Raw genomic sequence first — 26968 nt, forward strand, 5'->3', positions numbered from 1 at the left:
GTTAGAATCACTCAGTTGCTTCCAAACATGGCTTCCTTAACATCAGACAACATTTTGGCAATGTTTGAAGTCAGAAGCAATCTTGGTATCAAAATTATATATACATTGACATATGACCAGCTCATCCATTAAAATTATTTAAGATAGGAGCCTGAACAATCAGCACTTGAAATTATCAATTATACCATTGCAGTGCACAATACATAGGACACTTGCTTAAAGATCCTTTGACATAGGAGAAGACTGATGATGAAGCTATTAACAACAACAAATTTCCAAGACAGAATTATCTCTGAGAATGATAGAAAGCTTTTACACTACAGATTTCTCAAAACAATAAATGTACAGAAAGAGAGTTCTTAGTGGTACTCATTACACCTTGAAAGTACTCTTTACTGTTGATACAATAATAGAAGTTACTGGCAAACCTTACAGTACATATTACACAAGTCTTTTGCCTAAGAAACATCTTGAAAATCAATAATGAAGACATCAATGTAGTGGTGGCATCATCTCGTAGATAATCTCAAACTTTAATTTATTGGTCTCCAGCCACAGACATTAAATGGGGTTGTTCTGGAGATCAGATTGTTGATATACTTACGTAGGAACTGTCATAATATGTTTGAGGGCAAATACTAAAAGACGTTGCCTCAGAGATCCTGCAAACACATAACAAACTATGACATGTAATTATCTATAACAGATATTTCTTAACAGCCTCTTACTATAACTAAGGCCAGCTGGAGTCTTGTAGCCTCCATCTAGAGACAACTTTTAATTCACAATGACCATACTGTCATCCTGAAACCACAGGTTGACTTCCTCTCCTACGCTTGCCTGCCTACAAATTGGAGGGGGGAACACTGGATTCCAGGTTTCGATTCCTGCAACTGAAGGGTAAAATTGTATCAAATACCTTAGTACACTGACTAGTGAAAAGGGATTAAAGAATAACCATTAAGCTGAACAGTGCAAGCCCAAGTAGTACCACTTGATGATGCATTCATATATTTTGGTGTATCCCACTCGAGACTCTGCAATGTGATGTCTTCCACACTGCTGAACATGTCCATGCAGTATACAGGACTCGGACAAGATGAAGAGCATCCATGACCATTAAGCTCATCAATCATGTAAGCTTCCTCTCTGAAGTTTTCACAGGATGAGAAAGGAGAAGGATTACAAGGTGTGCAAATTTCTATTGAACTAGGAAACACATTTGTAATCATTGATTCAGAAATGCCTTCCTTTGGTGAAGAAACCTGCAAAAAATCACAAATAATGTCAAAGGACAAATGCAAAACGCCATCCACCTGCAAGTTGTTTGCCAATAACTTCTAAATATCCACTGCTTTCTAAGCAGTTGAACTCATTATGTAACTTCATTTAATATACAGCTTCAGTCAAGTTGAAAGCTATCTACTTTTACTCTTTCATTTATACCTTTGAGGCATCTGAAACAACTCGTGATCTGCAGAGGTCTGTCTGATCAGAATCAATCATAATTTGATGTAGTTCATTCCCCCTTAAGTTTTCCAGGGAATTGCTTCGAGTTGAACCATTGCTTCTGTTCAGATCTATTACTACAGATTGATTTTCTTCTGAGGTACTCAAGACATTGCTGAAGCACATTTTTGGGCTGAAATCTGTCATGGCAGAAGAGTGACCTTTTCTAGCTCTGGATTCTCCTTGGAGGTCACCTATTTTCTGCCCATGATCATGTCTCTTCACTATGTGGCACAAAGAAAAAGCTCCCTAGAGAAGCAGTATTCGAAATTAAAAGTATGCATGCTTAAACATGCCTAGTAATTTAGAGAGAGAGAAACATATGAGGATCACAAATCTTAGTAAAGGCATGGACACATATATATACCACAAAATTGGAAGATCCATCAGAACGATATTCACAAAGACGATATTCATGCATCACCCAGTCAGTTCTTTCTCCACCAGGAGCCCTTCCACGATAAAAAACAAGGGTTTTCCTGAGCCCGTGCACAGAAGACTCACAGATAATTTTTCTGTCTCTACCAGTGGCTTTCCAATAGCCTGATGCTGTAGCTCTGTTAGTGCGTGAACCATTCGGGTACTTACGATCTCGTGGGCAAAAGAAAAACCACTCCATGTCTCTTTTTGGCAGGAATGATTTGTCTGCAACACATCATAGAATATCTGGAAAAATTACTATGGCTTAAATCATCAAAGTATTTGGAAAGTTAAATCATTTGGAAACCATTTCCAGGGAGTCATGTGCTAAGCTTATCTAAGCAAGCGTGTTCTAGTTAGTTGTTTTCATTTCTTTGCAAAAAGATTCCACTTTGATAATGTTGATGCAAGAGTGAATTAAGAGCATTACTTTCTAATATAATGGTAGCATATAAACTCCAACATTCGATCCTACACCGGCATAACCTTTGGACGAAGAAAAGGAGTCCTTTTTACAACCGACTTCTGGAGATAAGGCCTAGATGTTTGAAAAAGATGGTTGTTCCTCTATTGTGCACATCAAGGTGCCATATAAGTTACTTGAATTCACAAAGTTCTGATCAAAGACTTAACTGATTCCATCACCAGATAAAAATGCATGCATAATACCACACAGGTGCTGAATCACTTTTTTTTTTCCAAAGTGAAACATGATATAAAATAATGTTATCACTTGAAAAGGCATGAAAGAAATGAATAAACATATTTTTCTTTTCCGTTTAATTTGTCATGGCTCGTCATGACCTCAAGATCTACTTGAAGCTTATAGATCGACTTTCTAACTAAAGCACCCAAATAACTTATTGGTACTATTATCAGTATCCTAAGGTTCAGACCAAAACCTATATTCCAAAATTTAGCATTTAACAACTCAGCCTGGAGTTGACATTTTTCAAGAAATGCTTAGTTTTGTGCCTAATTTGCTAAAATTTAGTTCTTTCAATTAATGTGAAGTAATATCAACCATAGCTCTAAGTCAATGTAGCACAAGTTGTTCATATGCAATTCAAGTACCTTAATGAGAGTACTTATCGCGAGTTCATAGTATAATAAAAATTAAGTTCCATTAATACTTTTACGGTTATTTTATAGCTTACTACTGAAAACATATATCTACAAATAAATATAGCATTGCACACATCACTGCAACATGTTCAAATTCTAAAGTAAACAAGGTAATAAACCAAAGGCATTCTAGCAAACATAGAATGGGACATATTACCTGGCAACTCCCACGGGTCAAACTTATATAACTCGATCAGTGGAATAACCTCAAGGTCAAATTAATCCCATCCACTTTCTCTTCAAGTAGTATCCCACCAACTCATCATCCGTGGGATGGAAACGGAAACCAGGAGGCAGAGACAAACTCATTTTTGGCACCTAAAAACAATCAAAATCCTCCCCAAAGAAAACAAAAAGGGAAAGAGGAAGAACAAGAAAAAGCTACCTCTTTGAAAGAATAAGCATGGTGAAGCCAACACCGTACCTATTGAAAATTTGGAATATCCAGAAATAGAAGCTTTTCTCAACACTAAGTTTTTCCAAAACCAAACAGAACTTCCAGAGGATGCAACTTGTGTGCAACAAAATCATTCTCCTCAAAACACTCAAGTTTGTTGTTACTTATTAATATACTAAACTCCCCAATTACTTGACTGGTATTACCTAAAACTAGGAAGAGCTAGAAAAAGAAGCAAAAAGATGTATGGCTAGTATTGCAACTGTTGCCAGCCAGAGAAGAAAACAGGACACACCTAGAAGGCAAAAGACTGGAATTTTTTAACCCCGGAAGAATTTGAGGTTTTGAGTGTTTCGCAGAAACAGCACACAAAATCCAAAAATTTTGTTAGAATTTGGAAGCTTGAAACAGAGAAGCAGTGAACCTAGAGGGGTTTGGTGGAGATATTATGGAGCCAAGGTGTTAGAACAGAGTGTGTGGTGGGGGTTTTATAGAAGGAAAAAGGAGGCGGTCGAAACAACCGAAGGTCGGATTTGGCCGTATGAAGCAATCCGAAGCCGTCAAAAAGGCCCCGGACCATTCACACGGGAGCTACCTTCCCGCCAATAGTTTATTACCGTTAATGGTGGTATCCCTAGCTCTACCGCCAGCTTAAATTCCCTCCAGGTCATCATGTCGGAAAGCCCGCAGTCGTTATCAAACTCTCTACCGTGAAATGACCGAAATACCCTGGACTTGGATTTAAAAAACAGTCCAAGTGCACTTCCCTTCGCATCAAAGTTCTTTAGAGTTAGGAGACATCATTTCATGGGACTTAATTTGCACGGTTTGCGGTTCACATTCTCTTTAATCTTAGAAGGATGCTTCTAAGATATGGTTTTGATAGAGTATGGAAGCAATTTAGTCTGGGTTGCCTTGATCTAGATAGGATTTTGGCTTTTTACCACGGTAGTTCAAAGAGATTTTAAGTTTTTTAATTATTTATTTTTTTGGCCATCCGATTCAACGTGAATGTTATTGATTTATCTACCAGCAATTAGTTGTATCTGGTTACATATATGGTTGGTGCGATAAATACTTTCAACTTCATGAGCATTTTGAAATCGAAAGCAATGTCACTCCTGAAAAAATATTTAAGGTTTAGGAGTTTTGAGGAAAATGTCTTCTTTCCTTGTATCTTGATAGAAATGATGAACAGTGATGGTAGCATGCCAGAGAAGGGAGAGAAGAAAAAGATTGGTATTGAGATCACAAGCGAGATCTAAAAAAGAAGAAGAGAATATGGCAATGTCGGGGTTGTGGATGAAATCTGAATAGGAGGAGTAAGAGAGTGGGTCGAGGATCATGAGAGAGATTCGAGAAGGGCGAAGAGGACAGTATTGGATCATAGGTGAGAATTGAAAAGAAAGAAGAGGGTAGCATTGGGTCATGAGTGATATTTAAGGAGGAGAAAGACAGGAAAGGTGTAGGCGGTAGGTGGTGGCGGCAATAATATCGGAGAGGGAGGAGAGGAAGGTCATCATGGTGATCATGATGATTGTGATAGCTACAATGCTCACTTTCCTTACTCGAGTTTGGCTATGTGAGTTCGTCTTCATATTTACAGTACCTTCTTTCTCTCCATCACTTCTTTCCTTCTCTGCCACCTCTACTCCTTTTTCTTTCACCGTCACCGCTGCCATCATCGGAAAAGAAAAGGATTTCAAAAACAAAGGACAATCAATTCCTAACCTATCAAAGAGGAAATTATCCTTTCATCTTTTTATTAAAAAAATAATAAAAAAAGTACCGTAGGACAACCTCACAATTTTAAGTGTTGGTTAAGGAACCCAGCAATATGCCGTAGCCTACCTATGAATTTGACATCAATAGGTTTTATTCTTTAGAAGTTCAAGGTGTCACGTCCAAGTATGCGAGCTCCTAAGAAACTGGTTTTAGTCATGCCATTTGTTGCGGCCAATCGCCTCGTCGCCCGATCGCCGGGAAGCGTGCACCTGCAAAAGGAAGTCTGCACTGACCGGAGGCGGCTCCGACGGGGACCCTCCGACGGTCAAGTCAGAGAGGTGACTGGGCAACAGTGAAATGCAGACAGAGAGCTCTGAGAAAGAGAGAGGGAGAGAGAGAGAGGAGCGAGCCTGCGTATGTGGGAGAGACGGGCGGATCCCCCCCCTTTGCACTATTGCCTTCCCCGGTATATATAGTGGAGCTAGGTATGGCGCCGTCATTAATGGCGCGGACAAGTGAGGAACTGTCAACTCACTGTGGACTGTCAGAGCCGCCGTAAAAACGTCATGTCGCCGTGTGGCCGTCCAATCACCAGGGTTGACCCGACTCTCGGCGGGACCATGTCCCTAGGTAACTGCGCCGCATGTCCGTGTCAGAGCTGACAACGTCTGGCGGCTGTACGGTGGTTGGAGGAGCCGACCGACCCAAAGTCGGTAGCCAGCTGAGTGGTGTCGGGCCCCTCCATTGGTCGGCGAGCATCATGTTGCGAGAGTCGGCCATCAGACTTCCTGGCCGGAGTCGGCCAGTCGGTCGGTCGGAGTCGGCCAGTCGGTCGGTCGGCCAGTCGGAGTCGGCCGTCGGGGTCGGCCAGTCGTCCATCGGGGTCGGCCAGTCGGTCAGTCGGCCGTCGGGGTCGGCCAGTCGGAGTCGTCCGTCGGGGTCGGCCAGTCGGTCGGTCGGCCGTCGGAGTCGTCCGTCGGGGTCGGCCAGTCGGAGTCGTCCGTCGGGGTCGGCCAGTCGGTCGGTCGGCCGTCGGAGTCGTCCGTCGGGGTCGGCCAGTCGGTCGATCGGCCGTCGGAGTCGGCCAGTCGGTCGGTCGGCCGTCGGGGTCGGCCAGTCGGTCGGTCGGCCGTCGGAGTCGTCCGTCGGGGTCGGCCAGTCGGTCGATCGGCCGTCGGAGTCGGCCAGTCGGTCGGTCGGCCGTCGGGGTCGGCCAGTCGGGGTCGGCCAGTCGGAGTCGTCCGTTGGGGTCGGCCCCTTCGACCGTAAGTCGGTCGGTGGGTATTCCCCAACAGTTGCCCCCCTCCACTCCTGAGCCCGATGTCGTGTTGGCTCGCGTGAACACGTGGGCGACGGCTTCGGACGAAAGGAGTGGTGTTCCATCTTTTCCTGCCCCGACTCTGGCGATCATATCAACGAACGATCCAATATCGATCGTCCCGACTGTAGGTCGAGCATGCACGTCGGGTCGGAGGTCGTCCAACCTCCGAACGTTGCTCGTCGACACGATCATTCTGCAGAATCTGATAGTCGAGTAGCATCCGACGTATTCGGATAGGATAACGATGGCAAGTCGAATATCCATTGTCCAGCCCTTGGTCGGACGTATGCGTCGGGATGTATGATAAACGGCGGCAAGCCGAATATCCTTCGATCGGTCGTGACCAGATCGGTATGTCGCGAATGCGACTGCGGTCGTCTTGGCATTTTGCCCTTCTTAGTCGAAGCTAAGTCGGCAAGTTAGCCAGCCGCATTAGTCGAAGCCCTTTGCCTTCAGAGGCCGAGGCCGTCAGTTTCGGCGATCAATGATCGAGCCGTTGATTCGGCGATCGACGATCGGCCATGTTGGTCGAAGCCTTTTGCCTTCAAAGGCCGAGGCCGTCGGTTTCGGCGATCGATGATCGAGCGGTTGATTCGGCGATCGACGATCGGCCATGTTGGTCGAAGCCTTTTGCCTTCAAAGGCCGAGGCCGTCGGTTTCAGCGATCGATGATCGAGCCGTTGAGTCGGCGATCGACGATCGGCCATGTTGGTCGAAGCCTTTTGCCTTCAAAGGCCGAGGCCGTCGGTTTCGGCGATCGATGATCGAGCCGTTGATTCGGCGATCGACGATCGGCCATGTTGGTCGAAGCCTTTTGCCTTCAAAGGCCGAGGCCGTCGGTTTCGGCGATCGATGATCGAGCCGTTGAGTCGGCGATCGACGATCGGCCATGTTGGTCGAAGCCTTTTGCCTTCAAAGGCCGAGGCCGTCGGTTTCGGCGATCGATGATCGAGCCGTTGAGTCGGTGATCGACGATCGGCCATGTTGGTCGAAGCCTTTTGCCTTCAAAGGCCGAGGCCGTCGGTTTCAGCGATCGATGATCGAGCCGTTGAGTCGGCGATCGATGATCGGCCATGTTGGTCGAAGCCTTTTGCCTTCAAAGGCCGAGGCCGTCGGTTTCGGCGATCGATGATCGAGCCGTTGATTCGGCGATCGACGATCGGCCATGTTGGTCGAAGCCTTTTGCCTTCAAAGGCCGAGGCCGTCGGTTTCGGCAATCGATGATCGAGCCGTTGAGTCGGCGATCGACGATCGGCCATGTTGGTCGAAGCCTTTTGCCTTCAGAGGCCGAGGCCGTCGATTTCGGCGATCGATGATCCAGCCGTTGATTCGGCGATCGACGATCGGCCATGTTGGTCGAAGCCTTTTGCCTTCAGAGGCCGAGGCCGTCGTAGATTCTCCGTCGATTTCGGCGATCGATGATCCAGCCGTTGATTCGGCGATCGACGATCGGCCGTGTTGGTCGGAACCTTTTGCCTTCAGAGGCCGAGGCCGTCGTAGATTCTCCGCTCCTTCGATCTCTATCAGGATCTGCGCACGAGGAGCGGAGAGAGGGGCGTAGGAGTCATACCTGCGATGCGTCGGTCTCGGACTCCATCGTCAGGGTGACTTTTGGATTCGTCGGGGTGGCGAGACCCGACTATCGGTCGGGAGCCTGCTTGGTTCAGTGGGTTCCCGACCTTTCCTTCGCTTCTCTTTCGGGCCTCTGAGTTCGGCCAAACGTCGGTCGGATGCCCCTTCATCCGCGCGCATATACTTATATGCGCGCTCCAGTAGCTCGGCATAAGTTCGGGGGAGGGTCTTGTCCAGAGAGTAGGTGAATCGGGATGCCCTCAGCCCCCGCTTCATGGCTGAGATTGCCATGTCTTCGTTGAGGTCCCGGACCTCGAGCGTGGCCGCGTTGAATCGCGCCATGAAGTGTCGGAGCGTCTCGTTTTCCCCCTGCTTGAGGGAGAAAAGGCTGTCCGACGTTCGCGGCGGCTTTCGACTGGTGCTGAAATGGGCCACGAACGAGTGCTCGAGCTGTCCGAAGGAGTGGATACTTCTCGATCGGAGGCCGGAGTACCAGGCCCTGGCAGCCTTGCGGAGTGTGGCGGGGAAGCCGATGCAAAGGAGAGCGTCGGTTGCCCCTTGAATCGTCATGAGAGCTTTGTAGCTTTCCAGATGGTCGATTGGGTCGGTGGAGCCGTCGTAAGACTCCGCGTGCGGCATCTTGAACCGACTGGGGATCGGTTCGTCGAGGATGAGTCGGGAGAGAGGTTGGGCGGTTTGGAAGTCGACGTGGTTTGAAGACTTCTGGCCGTCCATCTGCAACTGAGCGAGTCGACGGTTGATTTCCTCGAACCGGCGCTCGTAGTCGTCCGCTCGTCGATGCTGGGAGACCCCAGGGGTGGAGCCTCCGGAAGATTCTGAGAGAGAGGCCGACGGCGTGCGCGGCCGTTTCTCCTTCCTTGCCCGTTCCAACGGGGAAGGGGAGGGCCGTTGGGACCGTCGGTCGTCGCGCCATGGTCGTCCCTCCTCTTCTCCGTGGGAGCGCTTTTGGGGGCGCTCGCATGGAGGCGACAGGGATCGGCGCGGTCGTCGGCGGCTGCTCCTGGAAGGCATAGGTCGGGCCGCCGGTTGCTGCTGGAGGCTTTTGACTGCGTCGGTCAGTACGGTCATCTGCCGTACGATGGCCGCAATCTGCGCCTCCGTGGTCACTGCAGGGCGCGGAGAGCTAGGCTCCGCCGCCGGTGGTGGCGGGGAGGCCTCTTCCCGGCGGGAAGAACGCCTCGCCGACCCAGTGACTCTCGATCGTTGAGCTCTTGTCTTTGTCATGCTGTCCCCTTCCTGGCGCGCCAATCTGTTGCGGCCAATCGCCTCGTCGCCCGATCGCCGGGAAGCGTGCACCTGCAAAAGGAAGTCTGCACTGACCGGAGGCGGCTCCGACGGGGACCCTCCGACGGTCAAGTCAGAGAGGTGACTGGGCAACAGTGAAATGCAGACAGAGAGCTCTGAGAAAGAGAGAGGGAGAGAGAGAGAGGAGCGAGCCTGCGTATGTGGGAGAGACGGGCGGATCCCCCCCCCTTTGCACTATTGCCTTCCCCGGTATATATAGTGGAGCTAGGTATGGCGCCGTCATTAATGGCGCGGACAAGTGAGGAACTGTCAACTCACTGTGGACTGTCAGAGCCGCCGTAAAAACGTCATGTCGCCGTGTGGCCGTCCAATCACCAGGGTTGACCCGGCTCTCGGCGGGACCATGTCCCTAGGTAACTGCGCCGCATGTCCGTGTCAGAGCTGACAACGTCTGGCGGCTGTACGGTGGTTGGAGGAGCCGACCGACCCAAAGTCGGTAGCCAGCTGAGTGGTGTCGGGCCCCTCCATTGGTCGGCGAGCATCATGTTGCGAGAGTCGGCCATCAGACTTCCTGGCCGGAGTCGGCCAGTCGGTCGGTCGGAGTCGGCCAGTCGGTCGGTCGGCCAGTCGGAGTCGGCCGTCGGGGTCGGCCAGTCGTCCATCGGGGTCGGCCAGTCGGTCAGTCGGCCGTCGGGGTCGGCCAGTCGGAGTCGTCCGTCGGGGTCGGCCAGTCGGTCGGTCGGCCGTCGGAGTCGTCCGTCGGGGTCGGCCAGTCGGAGTCGTCCGTCGGGGTCGGCCAGTCGGTCGGTCGGCCGTCGGAGTCGTCCGTCGGGGTCGGCCAGTCGGTCGATCGGCCGTCGGAGTCGGCCAGTCGGTCGGTCGGCCGTCGGGGTCGGCCAGTCGGTCGGTCGGCCGTCGGAGTCGTCCGTCGGGGTCGGCCAGTCGGTCGATCGGCCGTCGGAGTCGGCCAGTCGGTCGGTCGGCCGTCGGGGTCGGCCAGTCGGGGTCGGCCAGTCGGAGTCGTCCGTTGGGGTCGGCCCCTTCGACCGTAAGTCGATCGGTGGGTATTCCCCAACACCATTGATTGATATTTCAAGCATGGCCAGCTGCCTTGACGGATGCTGCGCCCAAATATGATATTAGAAAGGTTCATGTATCTAGATAATTGTGCATTAGAGGACCTTTTCTTGTAGAGGTAAAATATTCAAGCGTGAAGGTGTGGAAGGTTTTTTTTTTTAAAATAAATAACCAGAGTACACCAGTCCATATAGCCTACTTGTGTGGAGTTCGCGCTGTGTTGCAGCAACAGATCGAATAGATGTTTTACAAAACAGTCCAAGGGGAGGAAGATGTTTTGGAGCTTAGACTGCTGATTGAAGGTGTGGAAGAATTATTATACTAGCAGTCAAGACTCATGCTATCATTCGGTGCAAATTCTAAAATTTATGGAACTATATATACTGAGGAGAAGAGTTTTTTCATGGGAATATATGTTAGTTATTAACAGCTTCCAAAGTATAATAACCGCTGTTTCTATGTCTATAAACTAAGTATGCATCAACCAGTTGGATACTATTTGGGAGGTATACCGAGAGGTTGCTGAGGATATCACGTTATAGTCTTTTTCTCCAGATGGACTGCCTATAGTCAAATAGAACCTGATAAAACATGAAACATGCATGATGTGTCATACATTAATCTATAACCAGATATGTACAAGAAGCAAGCACGTTTGCTGCGTGTGTAGCCTATGAGTACGGGAGAAGGGTGAACAAGGTCTTTGGATGAGAGCACAAAAAGGAATTACTTTGTTTATTATTGAAAAATAGTGATAGGACTCGAATTCTACCTAGTGGTGGCCCATGCATACACAAGATCGACTCCAATAAAGCATACTGCTAGTTTGATAGAATATTCGCAGTGGAATTCTAGTCCCATGGATTACCATTTTAATCCGGGTACATTTTTCAGCAAGTTTAAACTTTATCTTATTCCATCTTTTGAAAAATTCGGTAGAGAGAGCACCAATGGAGTTTGAACTCCATCTTTTTAGAGAGAAATGCCAACCAAATGAAATATATTTTATTGACAAGACAAATGCCAACCGAATGAAATATGTATTATTGACAAGACAACATGATCAGTAATTAAGATATCACATGCAATTGACTAGACATAGTCAATAGACGATCAAGCAAGGCCTAGCTACAGTATCCAAATGATGCATCCTACCACAAACATAAAAGCATACTTGGGTGATTAGTTATCCAAATGAAACAAAGAAAAACTGTAATTAAACTCAAGCTATAGTTATATGTTTAATCCCATATTGCTTGTATATATACTGAATAGATCTTGAATATATATATATATATGGCTAAAGAATATAAATAGCAGCTTTTTTGAATGAAATCCTAGAGTTATGAACCTGGCTATAGCTCATTATAGACTAAAAACATTGCAACACATGTTCTTTTGAGCAAAGAGTAGGCCAAATATTTTGATTGAATTTGGATCCAAAGCTCAACGAGGACACCAGAGTTTAAACAGAGAGTACATGAGGAGCCATATAGGTGCGTGCGTAATCCCATAAAAATGTATGACGACCATAAATAATATGAGATACACCATTTTGGGACTAATCAATAGTGTTGCTTAAATTTGCAACCTAACTCAAGGTTAACCAACTCCAAGGTGGATGGGTCTTTGATTCGTGAGAAGACCTAATACCACTGAACTTCGAATATGGACGTGATGTGTGGCCCTGCTGGTGTGATAGATACGAGGCGGATTGGTGCAATAAAAAATTAGTAGCTGCCTGCAAAGCATGTAAAGCACGGTTGGATGGAGGCTATGTACATATTGGAGTCAAACAAGCACATCCCGCTGGAACCCTCACTAATTTTTGACGATAAAGACTAGATGATATATAGATGTGCCACCAACTCCTACCGTTTTTGGCAACAGCAATATATTAATGCTTAAGCTCAATGCCTTTGAGATTGAATTTTACCATTCACAGTTATGAACACCTTGACGAACTCTTGTTTTGCGCACGAGAAAATTAGTGTAGGATGATGGTTTTACATCATAGCCTTGTCAGACAGCACCAAGATTACCTTTAATTAATCTTTTCCATCATTCTTCTTTTTTCCCATTTCGTGGGACTACCAACACAGTTTGGGTTGATTCTTTGGTGTGAAAGAATAATAAAATCTTCATTCACGATGTGTACCGTTGGATCACATTTTATATAGCTTTTAAAATACGATATCAGCTTCGCCGTCTGTTATGCGGATAGAAGATAAAAAATTAGAATACTTTGAAAACTATGTAAAGTTTGATCCAATGATTCATTTAGCCAGCCAAAAAAAAAAAAAGAAAAACCAATTATTCTTTCACGCCGAAGTTACAATCCGAACCCCTACCGACAATCCACCGTGCGATTACGAGTGATCTCTCTCCACCCACGCGCATGTTTTAGACGAAGATTGAAGTAATGATCAATCTATAAAAAGAAACGGGCAGTCTGGTGCTATTGAGAATGATTGGAGCCTTAACGTCCTTGTTGTAGCGCTGTCGGCGCTTGCTAAGATTAAAAGCGATGGGCTGGAAGTGCTGCAATCGTAAGCTTGGGAGTTTGGACCAGCGTTTGTCATGATTGTGGAACTTGTCATCTGATAGCACCGGCTTCACAATGTAATTACTTGGACGCCTTCCCACGGAACACGGAAGAAGGCACTGAGCCATGTAAATCCAATAGGCAAAATGGAAGTGGATAGACGTCTTTCCATGCTCTACGTATACTTCATGCACCTCTTGCCAAACCAACTCTTATCTTAGAAACGCATTTAGTACCAAAAAAAAAAAAAAAAGGAAAAACTCATTTTAGTCCATAGGATTTCAAAAGCTAGCAAAATTCCTTAGCAACAAAGAGAGGAAGATTCAAGCTCATGTGTGGCGAGGGAATCATTTAGCATTCTGAGCACTTATAGTTTAGTCTATAACATTGATTAGCTTCACGCAGTAGAGGAAGAAGGGAGGTTTCATCAGGCAATTATGCAGTATGTGGACTTGAGATGTAAAATCGTTTTCGAATATTTCCTTTCAAGTCCGATATTACGAGCAGATGTGTCAGATAACCATTGGAAAGAATTATGAATCCCTATTCCATCATCAACCAGTGTTTTTTTGCTTTATAAAAAAGATCTCGAGCTTCACTTGTGTTATAATTATCTAGATCCAAACATTTAAGAATATACCTTAAGACTCAAATACAGAGTATCTGATTGCCCGACAGAAACCAAGGACCGACCACTGTGGGGCATGTCCTCATTCATCATATCTAGTGAAACTATTTGACATCATTGTTGATATTATTTAGGTGGCAGTTATATGAAAATGTTGCTTGATAGAAATACATATTGCAATATATCATCCCATAAAGTCGCATCCAAGAGCAAAATAGCAGTCAATCTACTGCTAGCTTAGTATCATCCATGGTTTGTGATGCCAGTTGTTTGATGCTTACACCAAATTGTGATCCCAGCCGAAAGTCCATCAGCATCTGACATTAAAAATATTTTTTTATTTTCCAATATATATAATAATTAAAATGAAGAAAAAGACAAGGGGAGAAAATGGAAATGGGGACAAGACACGAGTTTTCCGGCACCCTATCCGGTCGCTATCGCTCACACTTTCGGCAAGACTTTTGTCCATGGTGCGATGGAGCACCAACGATGCCCAATAGACCCTCAATAAATTAAATGCTGGGATCCCTTTTTATCTATATCATTCATTGGAACCTTCTTTCCCTATAATTCCAAAGGCTTAGTCGTAAGCCTTTCTTTTTGGGATTTGAATATGGACAAAAGGCCATATCCAGCCGCCACAATTGATGGCCACAAATGGCACACAGCCAGAGCTTTTTCCTTCCTCTATAAGTTTGGGATTTCAAACCAGCAAGACAGGGAGAGGCGGGTGGGGAACAGTGGACCAAATATAGATGTGCGGTCAAGTTGCACTCAGCAAACAGCAACCTTCTTCACGTGACGCGTGTCTTAAAATCACATGGCTCCACTTCAAAATGGAAGACAGCAGTCGTAGCCGGTGCGACACCGATCAGCCGGCCAGAGTTGCACTCGGCATAAAAATACGTGCAATGCTAAAGATAAAATTTTTATAATCGAATCGATGATGAAAAAATTATGATTGGTCCATCATCATCTGTTGCATGTCCGCCATCCTACCCTCCATTCCACCCTCTGTGCCATCTGCGAGTGTATCTCTTACGATCGAACCCCTCCCCCCTCTCCATCCCGATGCTGAACCCCCTCCCACCCCAGCCCCCTATCCCGACGACCACACCCCCTACGCCGCCTACGATCATATCCCCACGATGGCCTCCACGACTGCATCCCCTACACCGTCTCTGCCCCGACGCCCTCCTCCTCTCCTCCCTCGTCATCTCGATGCACCACCTTCCCCACCTCGACGATCCACGGCCGTCTACGCTGTTCTCACCAGGGTCCTACCCCACCATCATCTGCGTCGCGTCTACCATCCGTGCCACCCCCGCTATAGTCCTGTCTTTTCCCTCTCTGACTCCGATGCCACCAAACCTCCTCTCCCTCCTCGTGTAAGTTTCTTCATTTTTTTTTCTCTCTTTTTTTTTCTCTTCGTGGGTTAGTGGACATGTGGCAGATGATGGCGGATCGATCATAATTTTTTTTATGATTAATCTGACTATAAAAATTTTATCCCAATACTAGCTTCTCCGCTGGAGCTGCGTAGCATGCCACGCTAACACCCAAATCATTTATTTTATGTGTTAGCTCCGCTGCTACGGTGTGAGTTATTTTAAACCTTTGTCCCTGATTTATGAGTGGGTTGTCAATCTAATACATGCCAACTAGAATTTGGCATGCATAAGTTGACTACAAAAATGCATAGATCTATGGAATTGAGCATGAGTCTTTACTTTTTCGGGTGCTGCCCGGAACAACGAGCATCGGTGCTTGTTTTTGTAATTGAATATTCATGCACAATCTTTCAAGACCCTAACATTTAAATATTGTAACTTCAATATTTCAAAAATTGTAGTAGGAAGAGAGTCAAAAGAGTTGCTTACTTGGCCTAAGATTCAATTTTGTGCCTCGCTAGTTTTAGTTGGACAGGCTCATATATTTAGTTAAGCTATTAGGCCTGTCTCCCCCCCTCCTAGCCCTCTTCCTCAATCTTTGCTAGAAATTAATATTATAAATGCTAAGGACCTGTGACTAATTTCTGCAAATGAGGATGCCCTAGGCCAGTAATGCCGCCCATGGGACGACTACACTTCTGTGGCAGTCGGCAGTGAATTGAAACAACAAAATAGGAAATAGAAATTAGGGATCTGAGCATAATTTAGTCCCAACAGAGATGACGAACTTTATAAGCTAGCGATGAAAAGTAATGAAAAAAGTTCCGAGTCCGATGAAGTGAAAAGTAAACATGCATGCATACGCTGAGAAATCTATAAATAATTTTGTCGGCAAATGAAAAGGAACTAGTCCCTGCATCTAGTGTGCCGAGACTAGTTCACTTATATAGCAAGCGGTCGAGCAGGGAGCCTGAAAATGTTAGCGCGCTATTAGGGACCTTGGTGGACTTAAATATAATACGAATTTATGCAAGAGCCTGTTGCAAAATTTACTCATTAGCCATTTTTTTACTAAGAAGCGGAGGAGGCGGAAGGCCCCACGCTCGGCATGGCGGATTAGGGTGAGGGTTTCGTTCATAAAGCGGGATCCGTCCCATCATCAGATGAGAAACGAGGAGGTCAAGATGTCAAGGAGGAGCAGATTCTCCGGCTTCAATTCCTCCATCGGATTCTTGAAGACCGGAGGGTAATTCTCCATGAGCCCTCTCAAAATTTTTGTTATATATCGGAACTTTTTTGAATTATATGTCATTCATCGGAAACATGATGCATGATCAGGTCGACTTTCCGATAAAGCTTCGGCCTCAAGGCCCTTCTTTGTTTCTTTAGCCAATGCCTGATTTCTTTCTTTCTGCGTATAGGTGAGTGAATTTAGTTACTTTGATTTTGCTCCCTTTTCTGAAATTTCGTAGAAATTTTATCTTTTTATGTCATATTATAGTAAATCCTATCAGTTCATTATTGGAAACATATTATTGATTGTTCGCATAAGCATCCTTTTCAATTTAGTTTGGAATTTTGTGGTGTTGGATGTTGGGACGATGGTATCAAATATATGGGTCCAAGTTTCATCCTCTAAGGCCATGTTACTGGGAACATTGTTGGCTCCAATAACTGGATTCCAGTATCCAGTTCCATGTCTTCCAAGGGACCCCTCAAAAGAACTTCCCCTAGCAAGGGCAAGTCGATGAATGGTAGTCAAAAGGTAGACAACCCTTTTGCATCCATCCTTGAAGTTCCACAAACTCTATGCATAGAGGTAGAATTTGCAGCTAATGAGTGAATTAGGATTTGGCTGGCAGGTGTAGAGAGGGGAGGTGCTGGTTATTTATGCCTTAAGTATGGTATGATTGAGCTTTTATTTATTTTGTTACTTATTTATTTTTTAGGACAGGATTCATGAGTTACTAATGCAGTTCTTAAGTTCACTCGAGCTTGGGGAACCTGGAATGCTGAAAATTAGAATCCACTATGTGACTGTTGGAAGAGCCATTCATTGTTGAGTTATTCTTTGAAAAACATTGATGCGGTTGTTTAGGTGTGTGCTTATTCCTACGGTGCTTACATGAATTTTAGTTATGGTGTTACTCTTGTGATGTATTGATATGCTATATACCTGTTATGCTTAGTAACTGGAAACTTCTATTTGGGATAACATACCTGCATCAGAAACTCCCCTGAAACTTGAACCAATAACAGTTTCTTAAGATCTTTTGTACTTCAAGTGAAAGTGTTTTATAAAATGGTTGGGCATTTTATATTTAACCAAGGTTGATTGAAGTATCAATTTGCAATAGAAGCTTCTTTCCTGACATAGACTAAGTTGGACAGCTTGTTAGCTGAGAATTAGCATTTTTGACTTCTGAAGCAACACCTTAATTCAAACAATTGTAATATCCAAACAATGCTTTCACTGATCAGCATAATTCAAACAAAAATGCACACTTTATTTACAATTTAGAATCATAAGATGCAAAATTGGCAGTAATGTGCTACATAGACAAACCGGAATCACACTAAAGGCAAGCATCATGCATTGTGTATGAAACTGTGTAAACACAAGCATGCACAATGTGCCTCTCAGTGCTGCACTAAATGCTGTTAGCTTTCATGTTGCCATCTGTCACTAAGAAAAGCATGTTTCTTTCTCGCCATTCATTTATTATTCTCAGATTTATGTATTGTTGAGTATTGATTGCAATGCCACCATTCATACAATCAAAGATGTTGTTACGGAGTGTAACTACATCTTGTTTGTGGATCTAACCTCAGTAGGAGCCACTGAGATTGTGCTACTTTGTGGTGCATCTAAGGGCATGGAATCGTTTATAACTGCATAATTCCTATATTGTTGTCTACAGGTGATGGCACATAATGTTCAAGCAATCTGCCATTCTGGTCTTAAGATAGTATGTGGATTATGTTATATAATCCATGTATTGCTTTTCTACATGAGCTCTTCCACATGTCTTTAGTTGAGCCCGTGAGTCATTTCCAGTTAACATGTTCTGCTTTAAGCCCCATTTCAACGACCAAAATAAATAAAAAAGGCCCCAGTATGGTATTTGGTTCACTCCACTTGCTTAAACACATTATTTCATTGTCTGGTCTTTCTGGAATTTATGGAACCCTACTCTCAGATACATCCATCTTGCAGAGAGCTCCATTATTGGAAATTAAGCCTGTCCATTATCTTTCCATATTAATGAGACGTAGTCATTGAGCAGGGTAGAATGCAATGTCAAAGTAGAACATAAAGTGCAAAAATGGTTTTCTAGCAATTTTTCACCACCAGTTCATCAAAGGAGTTAAGGTTGGTTGTTCAATCATCCTTCTGTCCCTGGGTGTTAAGTTTGTTAAATTGATATACAATCATCAATTCTATTGGCCGGCATCTTTGTTTACAAGTGCCTGATTATACGAGTACCTGATTAACGGAGTTATAATTTATCATCACAAGATAAACAATAAGCACCTTTTTGTGTTAATATTAGCCTCTTCTAGTCAAAATGCCTTCAAATTTCTTTCCACTGGCCTGTAACCCATCCACACATATGATAAATACAATATCTGAAGGTTGTGTTCCAGTTCAGTGCTTTATTCTCGTTTTTGGAAAGTCTTGCAACCAACATAGTTTCCATCCTTTAGAAGCATCAAGCATTAAAGAAACAACACGAGCATGCAGAGAGTTGACTGAAGATGTGTCACTTTTGTGGCTTCTCTAACATTATTTATTTCTAGGAAGGAATATATAATCCAAGCAGTCATGTTCCATCAAAATTTCATAAAGCAGTACAAAGAATTAGGATTATATTGAAGACTAGCCATTTGTCTTAAATAGTGAAAAAAAACAAGTGCTGAAGGAAATGTATGCCTGTACAGAAAAGGGAAATGAATATGCCCAAATGTTGCTTCTGAGCAATGTTTGCAGTCTCGGTACTGGAACCCTTACCATTACCCAATTAGTATGCCCTATGCTGAGTGTTCATATGGTAGATATGTTGGTGTTGACATTTGGTACAGGGGCATACCTAGTTTCTGTACCACATCACTATGGTAGGTATGCCCCATATGGGTGGTCTCAGTCCGATGTGGAAACCTGTGCTTCCATGCTAGCATTAATTCCACAAACGTTACATAGAATTGATAACATGTTTCCAATTGTTAGTTGCATGATTCGCCGTACCGGGCCGAACTGTCCGGTACGGGGCGTACCAAGCCGGACCGGTCCCTTACCGGTCCGGTTCGGACCTTTTTTTCGGAACACAACCCCGAACCGCACCGAACCGCCCGGTTCGGTGCGGTTCAGGCCCATACCGCCCGGAACTAGACAGTACGGCTCGGTTTTGGATCGGTTCGGGGTGAATCGAACCGTACCGCCCAAGGAAAGGGGGGAGGGGGGAAGGTGGGGGCCTTTTCATGTGGTTGGGGAGAGAAAGGGGGGAGAGAAATGGGCGTGGCCCACTTCACATGGGGGGAGAGCCTAGTGCTTTAATAAGCACCAGGCCTTCGGTGTTCTTTGAGAGTTCTCAGAGAACACCCATGGTCGTGGGCAACTTAATCGTTGAGACCTCCAAAAAATTAGAAAAGAAGGCAAAATTTCGTGAAATTGGAGGAGTGATTTGAGAAGAGGCTGATCTTTGGTCGAAGGTAAGATAATCTGTTATTTTGTTAGTAAATATTTTTTTTTGTTTTTGTTGTTAGAAATAGGATAAAAATGAGATAAAATAAAAATAGAAGAAAATCATGCCAAAATCTTATGATTTTGGTATGATTTAATTATATGTGATAGATCTTTGGAAGATCTACACGATTACATCAAAATTGATAATTTTCGTTAATTATATATTTTTAAAATATTTTTAAATATTTATTTATTTAAAAATTAAAAAAATTAAATTTTAGGAAAAAAAATTAGAGTTTAGGAATCATGTTTAGAATGATTCAAGCTACTTAAATCTAATTTCAATTTTTTTTCAAATATTTGAAATTAAAAAATTATTTTTTTAATTATTTAAATTAAAAAATTTGATTATAAAATAAAAAATATATAAAAATAGTGTTATATTTTAGTTAATTTAAAAATATTATTTGAAGCATATAAAATATTTATTTTGAATTTATAAGTTTTAAAATAATTATTAAAATTATTTTAAAATTATATATAATTATTTTAATTATCATTAAACTATCGTATTTTGTTATACTTGCATATATTTTAATTATATATATACTGCGGATGATCTTGCACGTGGAGTAGGATCCATGGATGTATCTGGATCATCCCGCATTATGGATCCTATTATCCACAGCCACCTTATGATCCATATGCATATGGTGCATTCGAAGCATCATCTTCTAATGGTTACTATCCTATGCAGTCTGGAGCATCTTACGAATCAGATTTTGCTACTGGCATATTTAGATGGGCTCCTCTACAATCGTACCATCATTCGAGGATACTTCTTAGAGTCAGAATTTTAGCGAGAGGTCTGAGATGTCTTACAATCTAGAGAGGATGCCTTATGGGATGATGAATATTCGAAAGTACGGTGCAGCTTGGCTAGAGGGTTGGACTGATATCCCTTCAGACTATGTTGATGATCCAGACATCTACGAGCGTCACAGACACTCGACAAGAAATTAAATGCAGAATACATCTTAAGGTTCGTATATCAGTTATTGCGCTTTGTACTTAAATATTTAGATATATTTTAATGCGTATTTTATATATTTTTTCTTTAGTTTTAAGATGACATAGTTGAAATATAATGTAAATAAATATATGTTTGAAATTTTGGATCAAGAGTCTTTGTACCGCAACCTAACTCCAAATTGAACCCAAATATGTCAATAATATGCAATATAATGCCATATTGAAGTTATATTTATCAATTATTAACTTCAAAAATCCAAAAAAAAATTGAAAATCGAAAAAAAATATTACGTACCGGTACCGGACCGTACGCCTAGGCATACCGTGTGTCGGTACGGTACGGTACCCGTACCGTACCATACCGGTCCGGTACCGGCACGCCGTCCGATACCGATACAGCGAACCTTGGTTAGTTGTGTTATATTGAACTCTAAAATTGAGAGACCATTCTTTTTGTTCTGGCAGGCTGAAGATGATGAGACTATTATATCTCAAAAGTCATTTGTTTACGTGTATCAGTCTGATCATCATATGGAGACATTAATTGCTACTGCTACCAACTCCGTTGTCTGGCCTTCTTGAGAGGAAATGGATGTTAGAAGAAGCTACATAATTTTCTCAATAACAGGAAAGGAAAAAAAAGAGGCTATAGGCTGAAAAAGTTGCAGCTGTTGTAGGGGAAGGACATTCTCTGCTCTGAAAGGTGCATTTATTTTAAGGCATAACCAATTTGTCATGGATGTTTATATCTCATTCCTAACCATGGTAATTGTAGAAGTTCTTGTAGCTTGTGATTCTATTTCCTATGCAATGATTCATGGGTAAGCTTGCCATATGATCTTGCTTTAGTATGCTTGGGGCATTAGTAAGGGTAGTCCCTTTAGCAAGATTCTGTAGGAACATTGACACATCACACTACTTGGCAATGAAAATAGATGGGAGTTTATGGCATTAGGACCAATTTAAACTTCTTTTTCTTGTTTTCATGCGTGTGCTGGAAGAAGAAGGTATTAAAGAGGATTTCATTTGTTACATATCTAGGATGAAACTAAACAAGAGTCCGAGTTCTTCAGTATATGTTTTTTTTTTCTGGTTCTTCAGATTGGCTGGTGTCATCAAGATTCTTTGAATGGCTAGGCCACCAATACTTGGAGATTCAACGTGAGATCAGTGGAACATCCAGTTTGTACAAGTGATGATGGGTGACCAGAATGTCTATATATATATTAAGGTATGAGACATCAATTAGATTGATTAATAATATTTAAACATCATCTTTTCTTAAATCAATTGATGTGGAAAAGGTATGACACATCATTTATTTTATGAGATTTGTCTCATAATGTAATTCACCTGATATGAAACAATATTTCATCACATGGCATCACTCACTAATGATATTTAAGTGCATGAAATTCAGTTGATTTCATATTAATGAAAAAAATACATGACCGATCAACTGATCTAAGAGACTGTCTCATTAAGTAGTCCATGTAGAAATGCTCCATAGACTTTGAATAAGGTTATCTAGATAATTTTCTTGAAAATAATATTTTTATAAAAAAAAAAGCTCCAGAGTAAATTTGGATAGATGCAATATGTTCAGCACCATAATGCGAAATTTAATAAGCACTAAACTTTCAACATGCCTTCTTGTCTTAGGAAGATTACTTGTTTGTGCATAATAAAAGAGTCACGAACAGGAATGAAAAGTGAGGATAGTGCAAAGATGAAGTTTGCTGGATCTCAGTGAGACTTGTTTTTCTCTTGGTTTGGAGGGAGGGGGTTGCAATGCAAGAAATGGTTTACATACAATGCTCAGAAAAATGTACAGAACATATACATGATAAAAAATTGAAAAATGCAATGCATTGCAGGAAAATATTGAAATTATCTTTATTAGTTAGAATTCGGAGAGAATCTCAAGGAAGTAATATTTCATTTTTCAATAAGAAACTTACAACTGTTAAATAAAGAAAGGAAGTGGGCGATATAGGAAGTTGCTGTCCTAACTTATCAGCCAAACCTTGGAATAAGGTTTGATGGTTATGTTTATGGTTATACCCTTCTACCTATGCTCGTCTAGGGTGTATCATTAAGTTTGTTGAGCTGGAATCCATGATGGATTGGCTTTTGGAGTCCTTGAGATGACATAGCATTGTACTTGGATGAGAGGAAAATAGATGTTTCAGTTTTTCAATTTCAAATCTCAAATAATAATGTTTCTGGGTCATAAAGTAAAGAAACAAGCAAGTATAACTAAACTTAAAACCAAGCATATAGCATTAAGTGCGTTTCCTATATTTTTTTTTCTTCCTAATGCCCTTACCATACCTTAAGCAAGATGAGTCTTTTGATGCATAGCCATGAATGGGGCTTTTCTTTTTTTATTATTTTTTCAAAGACCATGGAGGCTAATCTCCACTTTCCTACCCTATATGTGGGCCACCCTTGGACCTGATTCTAGTAAGAATTGAACCCTTATCTCTTACAAAATTGGCAAGAGATGATACCATCCAAGCAAGCACATTTAGCTTCTTGCCTGGTTAGTCATTTGTTATTCTTCTTGTTTGAAATTTCATAAATAGAATGGATGGTACCTAGACATGTTTGTGCACAGATCTCTAGACAATGAGGATGGCAAGTGGATTGGATCCACTCACTTCCATTTTGGAACTAATCCAAAATTAATCAAGTCAAACCTGAACCAAATCTTTTTAGGTTAACTCTGGATTCAAAAACATGGCATATTTCAAATATGGATTAGATTTGGGTTAGTAATTCCTAATCCAACTTTGAACCAACCAGAACCGATCCGAGACTAGTATACCATATATCAAAATCCTCCTTGAAGACTTTACCAAAAAAAAGCCTCCTTGAAGAAATTAGTTCTGTTTAAATAATAGTTTGTCAATATTCTATGTTGTTGATTTGAATTATATGTGGTTATCAATCAACTCTTATGTAGAATATGCTTTGATAGTGTCTACATGTTGCTTTCTATTTTTCTTTTGTATAATATAGTGATGATTTAATAAACAATAGACTTATATATGTTTATTATGGTTTGTGTTTGGATTATTTTCGACCTGAAAATCCATAGGTTGATGAAATTAATAGCTAATTGATCCAATCCAACCTCATGAAAATTGGATTGGATTTTAATATTTTGACCCATTTCAAATATGGATTGGATATGGGTTATGCTCATCCCGGTCTAACTCAACCAGGTCGCAGCATAGGGACAACATCACATGAGAAGTGGGTGATCACATGGCTGCATATTTAAAACTTGTTCTTTTAGTATCAAGTTGCATGAACTAACAACTAAGCCAATTATATGGATGTTTAAGATATAGAAAATACAAAATACCAATATGTGCTGAAAATTAGTGATCCTAGACAAGTATACATTGCAATGTCTTGATCCAAGGTCAGTCAATTGATAGTGTTCATACGGTAATGTTAGACTTGGATAATTTTGTAGGACTAATTAGTCATGTTAGCGAAATACGAAAATTATCTATTTCATAAATAGCTATGTTCAAACAATTAAAGTTCTCCGTTCTAGATAATGCGATTATATAGACTCCGGTTGCAATTGAGTTGAGCCGAGTTAAGTAACTAAAGGCTCGAGCTCGACTCAATTCAAAATACTTTGGTTCAAAATCGACTCGAGATTGATTGAGCCATAACATTCAAGCTCAAGCTCAACTCGATAAAAATTTAAAAAATACTAGAAATTAACTCAACTCAATTCGAATATCAACCAAGCTATACTTAAGCTCGAGGTTAAGCTCAAATTTGAGTCTTAGTCATAATTAAAAAAAATATGATTAAAATATAACATAATTCAATATTTTAGAAATAAATTAATAATATATATTATAAATAAAATATTATTATTTAAAATATATATATTTGAGTATGCTCACAAGCCTTCAAACTGAGTATTTTGTTATTCGAGCTCAACTTGAAAAATTATTCAAGCTACGTGAGCTTGGTAATAGGTAAATCAAGTTGAACTTGGATTCAAGTTGATCTCAAGTAGCTCACAAGTTTCTTCTGCTCATTTGCACCTTTGATATGGACATTGTAGAATCCATATTTGAGTTAATTGTATATGAACCTTTGAGTCAAGATTTGTTGTACTAGTCGGTACTAGATCCTGTTTGTACTAAACCAGCATGCAATATGGGAGCATACTGACACTTGATGTGTCGAATTGGCCTCCATATCAGGCATACTAATATCGTAATGGTATGGTCCCTGATGTGGTGTAGGAGGGAGGGCATCATGAGTCCTACATTGATTATAAGTCAAGGAGGACTCTGACTTATAGAGAATCAGACTTTCTCTCCCCCATGAGGTGTTTTTTAAAAGGCAAAACCATAAGGCTCCGTGCTATAGCGGTTAGAAGTTGAAGCGGACAATACCTCACGTACGCAGAAGTGGAGACCGACCTATCCGAGCTAGGAGCCCTTGACCGCAATAGCACCAATATAGGATCTGATATCAAGATGGTAAGTCTTGCTTCGAGCATAACTTTCTTTGTCATCGTTATCTGGTTTTGAACATTAATAGGTTTGTTATTACTATTAATGGTTTGACAATTTGTAACGCAAAATATCTTCGAGAAATAACAAGAGAATTCATACTTGCCTCCATAAGGACTAACACTTGTAGAGCCCATCAATGAATTGAATTTACCACCATCTCTTGTTATCTCTGCTGCTCCGCTATAAAAGCCACCCTCCTCCACCCTTCTCTCCATCACTCAAGTGTGCGTCTTGGTTTTGCATTTTTATTTTCCAAAGTACAATCCCTTAGTAGTTAAGATAACTATAATGGAGTTCTTTGCTGCCTCCTCCTCCTCCCAAACCTGTCGTGGAATTGGATTTGATAGGCCGTTTGGAAGGGAGAAACTATGAGGACATTGAGCAAGATCTGAGACTTGCCTTGTGCCTTCCTATGAAGACATGCACCGCTTGTGGAGTGAGCAGAACTTCGCTTTGGAGGAATGGTCCTAAAGGACCAAAGGTGATGCTTATGAAACTGGACGCCTATTTTTCTTTATTTATTTGTTTTCCCATCCATGTATTCATTTATTCATTTCAACACTAAGTGGCATTCGTTGCAAACATTAAATTGATATCTTTCTTAAATAGTGTTTTTAGGACTTGAACATGAACTTTGCTTTGTGATCCATTATAGTTGGTGAGTTTTTAATGGTAGAAATCCTACCACTTCTTTTTAATGAAAAGCAAAATACTTGGATTTTCTTTCATTTTCTATGTTTATAATTTTAATAAGTTAGCATACCACTGTGTATATGCTTAAATGGTATTATTTCTTGCCACTTGAGCGAAGAGTTGAGGGTTTGATTTTGGTTGGAGTCAGCCCTCAAGGAATTTAGCCCCTCCTAATCTCGAAAAAGATGGGGTCAACATGGGAAGATTCCTTCCTTGGGAGATTACTGTAATTTAAAGCTTGTTACAGAATTACCTGGGAGGGTTTCGACACTGTGACATCTATGGTTATTCAAACTAAATGTATTCCAAAGTACTCATAACATAGTCATTACCCATCAACCTATTATATTCATTTAATTGTTTCTTATAGTTAATATCTTCTTTTTCTTCCTAGATATCACTTTTTGGAAGGTATATCATATTAATTAGCATGTTCTTACTTCAAATAGATTGTGTAGATTTCTATACATGTACCTGGAAAATATAACAAATAACATCTAATTTTAGATGAAACAAATAATTGAAGACCTTTATGATCTTACCAAAGTATATACTACTGCAGAATTAATATTGCTTAGTCAATATATCCTATTTTACATTAATCTCATATTTGTTGTTGTAAAATCATTGTTAGACCTTGTGCAACGTGTGCGGCCTCCGTTATATGGAGGAATCGATGCGGCTTAACACGAACCTAACTTTGGGCCCATCAAACTTCATTATGGAGGCCAACCGCCGTCCCAACTGAGCAACATAAATTTAGCAAAGCTTCCTGAAGGGCTCAATGATTCAAGAAATTGCATAAGGGAGCAATCCATCAACAATAATTCAGTTGCAGGAGAAAATTATGCGCTACAAATTGTTCCTCTTCTCCCTCCTCTTGGAAGAAGAGAATGTGGATAAAGTGTGTTGTAGGTGACTTTTGCAACTGGCAACGAATAGCAATAAAATTTCAGAATTGTTCATGGTATTGATGCTTATGTATGAGCAAGTCTCTGGAATTATTTCTTTTGTCATGTTC

The 26968-nt window shown here is 42.1% G+C and overlaps 1 protein-coding gene and 1 long non-coding RNA gene across 3 annotated transcripts; one reads left to right on the forward strand and one right to left on the reverse strand.

The window, feature by feature from the left end:
- Positions 1 to 289: 289 nt before the first annotated feature.
- LOC105043851 (NAC domain-containing protein 96) lies at positions 290 to 3603 on the reverse strand. The gene is given in 6 exon segments (XM_010921570.4): positions 290 to 893; positions 992 to 1265; positions 1447 to 1758; positions 1877 to 2154; positions 3212 to 3273; positions 3275 to 3603. Coding segments are annotated over 6 exon segments (1131 nt in total). The 5' UTR covers positions 3364 to 3603; the 3' UTR covers positions 290 to 777.
- Positions 3604 to 15996: 12393 nt separating this feature from the next.
- On the forward strand, positions 15997 to 26917 carry LOC105043850 (uncharacterized). Of its 2 annotated transcripts, XR_012140627.1 has the most exons (5): positions 15997 to 16225; positions 16318 to 16400; positions 21161 to 21398; positions 21797 to 21926; positions 26582 to 26917. It is a non-coding gene; the product is annotated as an uncharacterized lncRNA (long non-coding RNA). The 2 variants fall into 2 exon arrangements; XR_831783.3 differs by lacking the exon at positions 21161 to 21398 and having other exon boundaries at positions 16023 to 16225.
- Positions 26918 to 26968: the final 51 nt, after the last annotated feature.

This window comes from Elaeis guineensis, chromosome 4 (genome assembly GCF_000442705.2).
Source record: "Elaeis guineensis isolate ETL-2024a chromosome 4, EG11, whole genome shotgun sequence".
In the NCBI taxonomy this organism is placed as follows: domain Eukaryota; kingdom Viridiplantae; phylum Streptophyta; class Magnoliopsida; order Arecales; family Arecaceae; genus Elaeis; species Elaeis guineensis.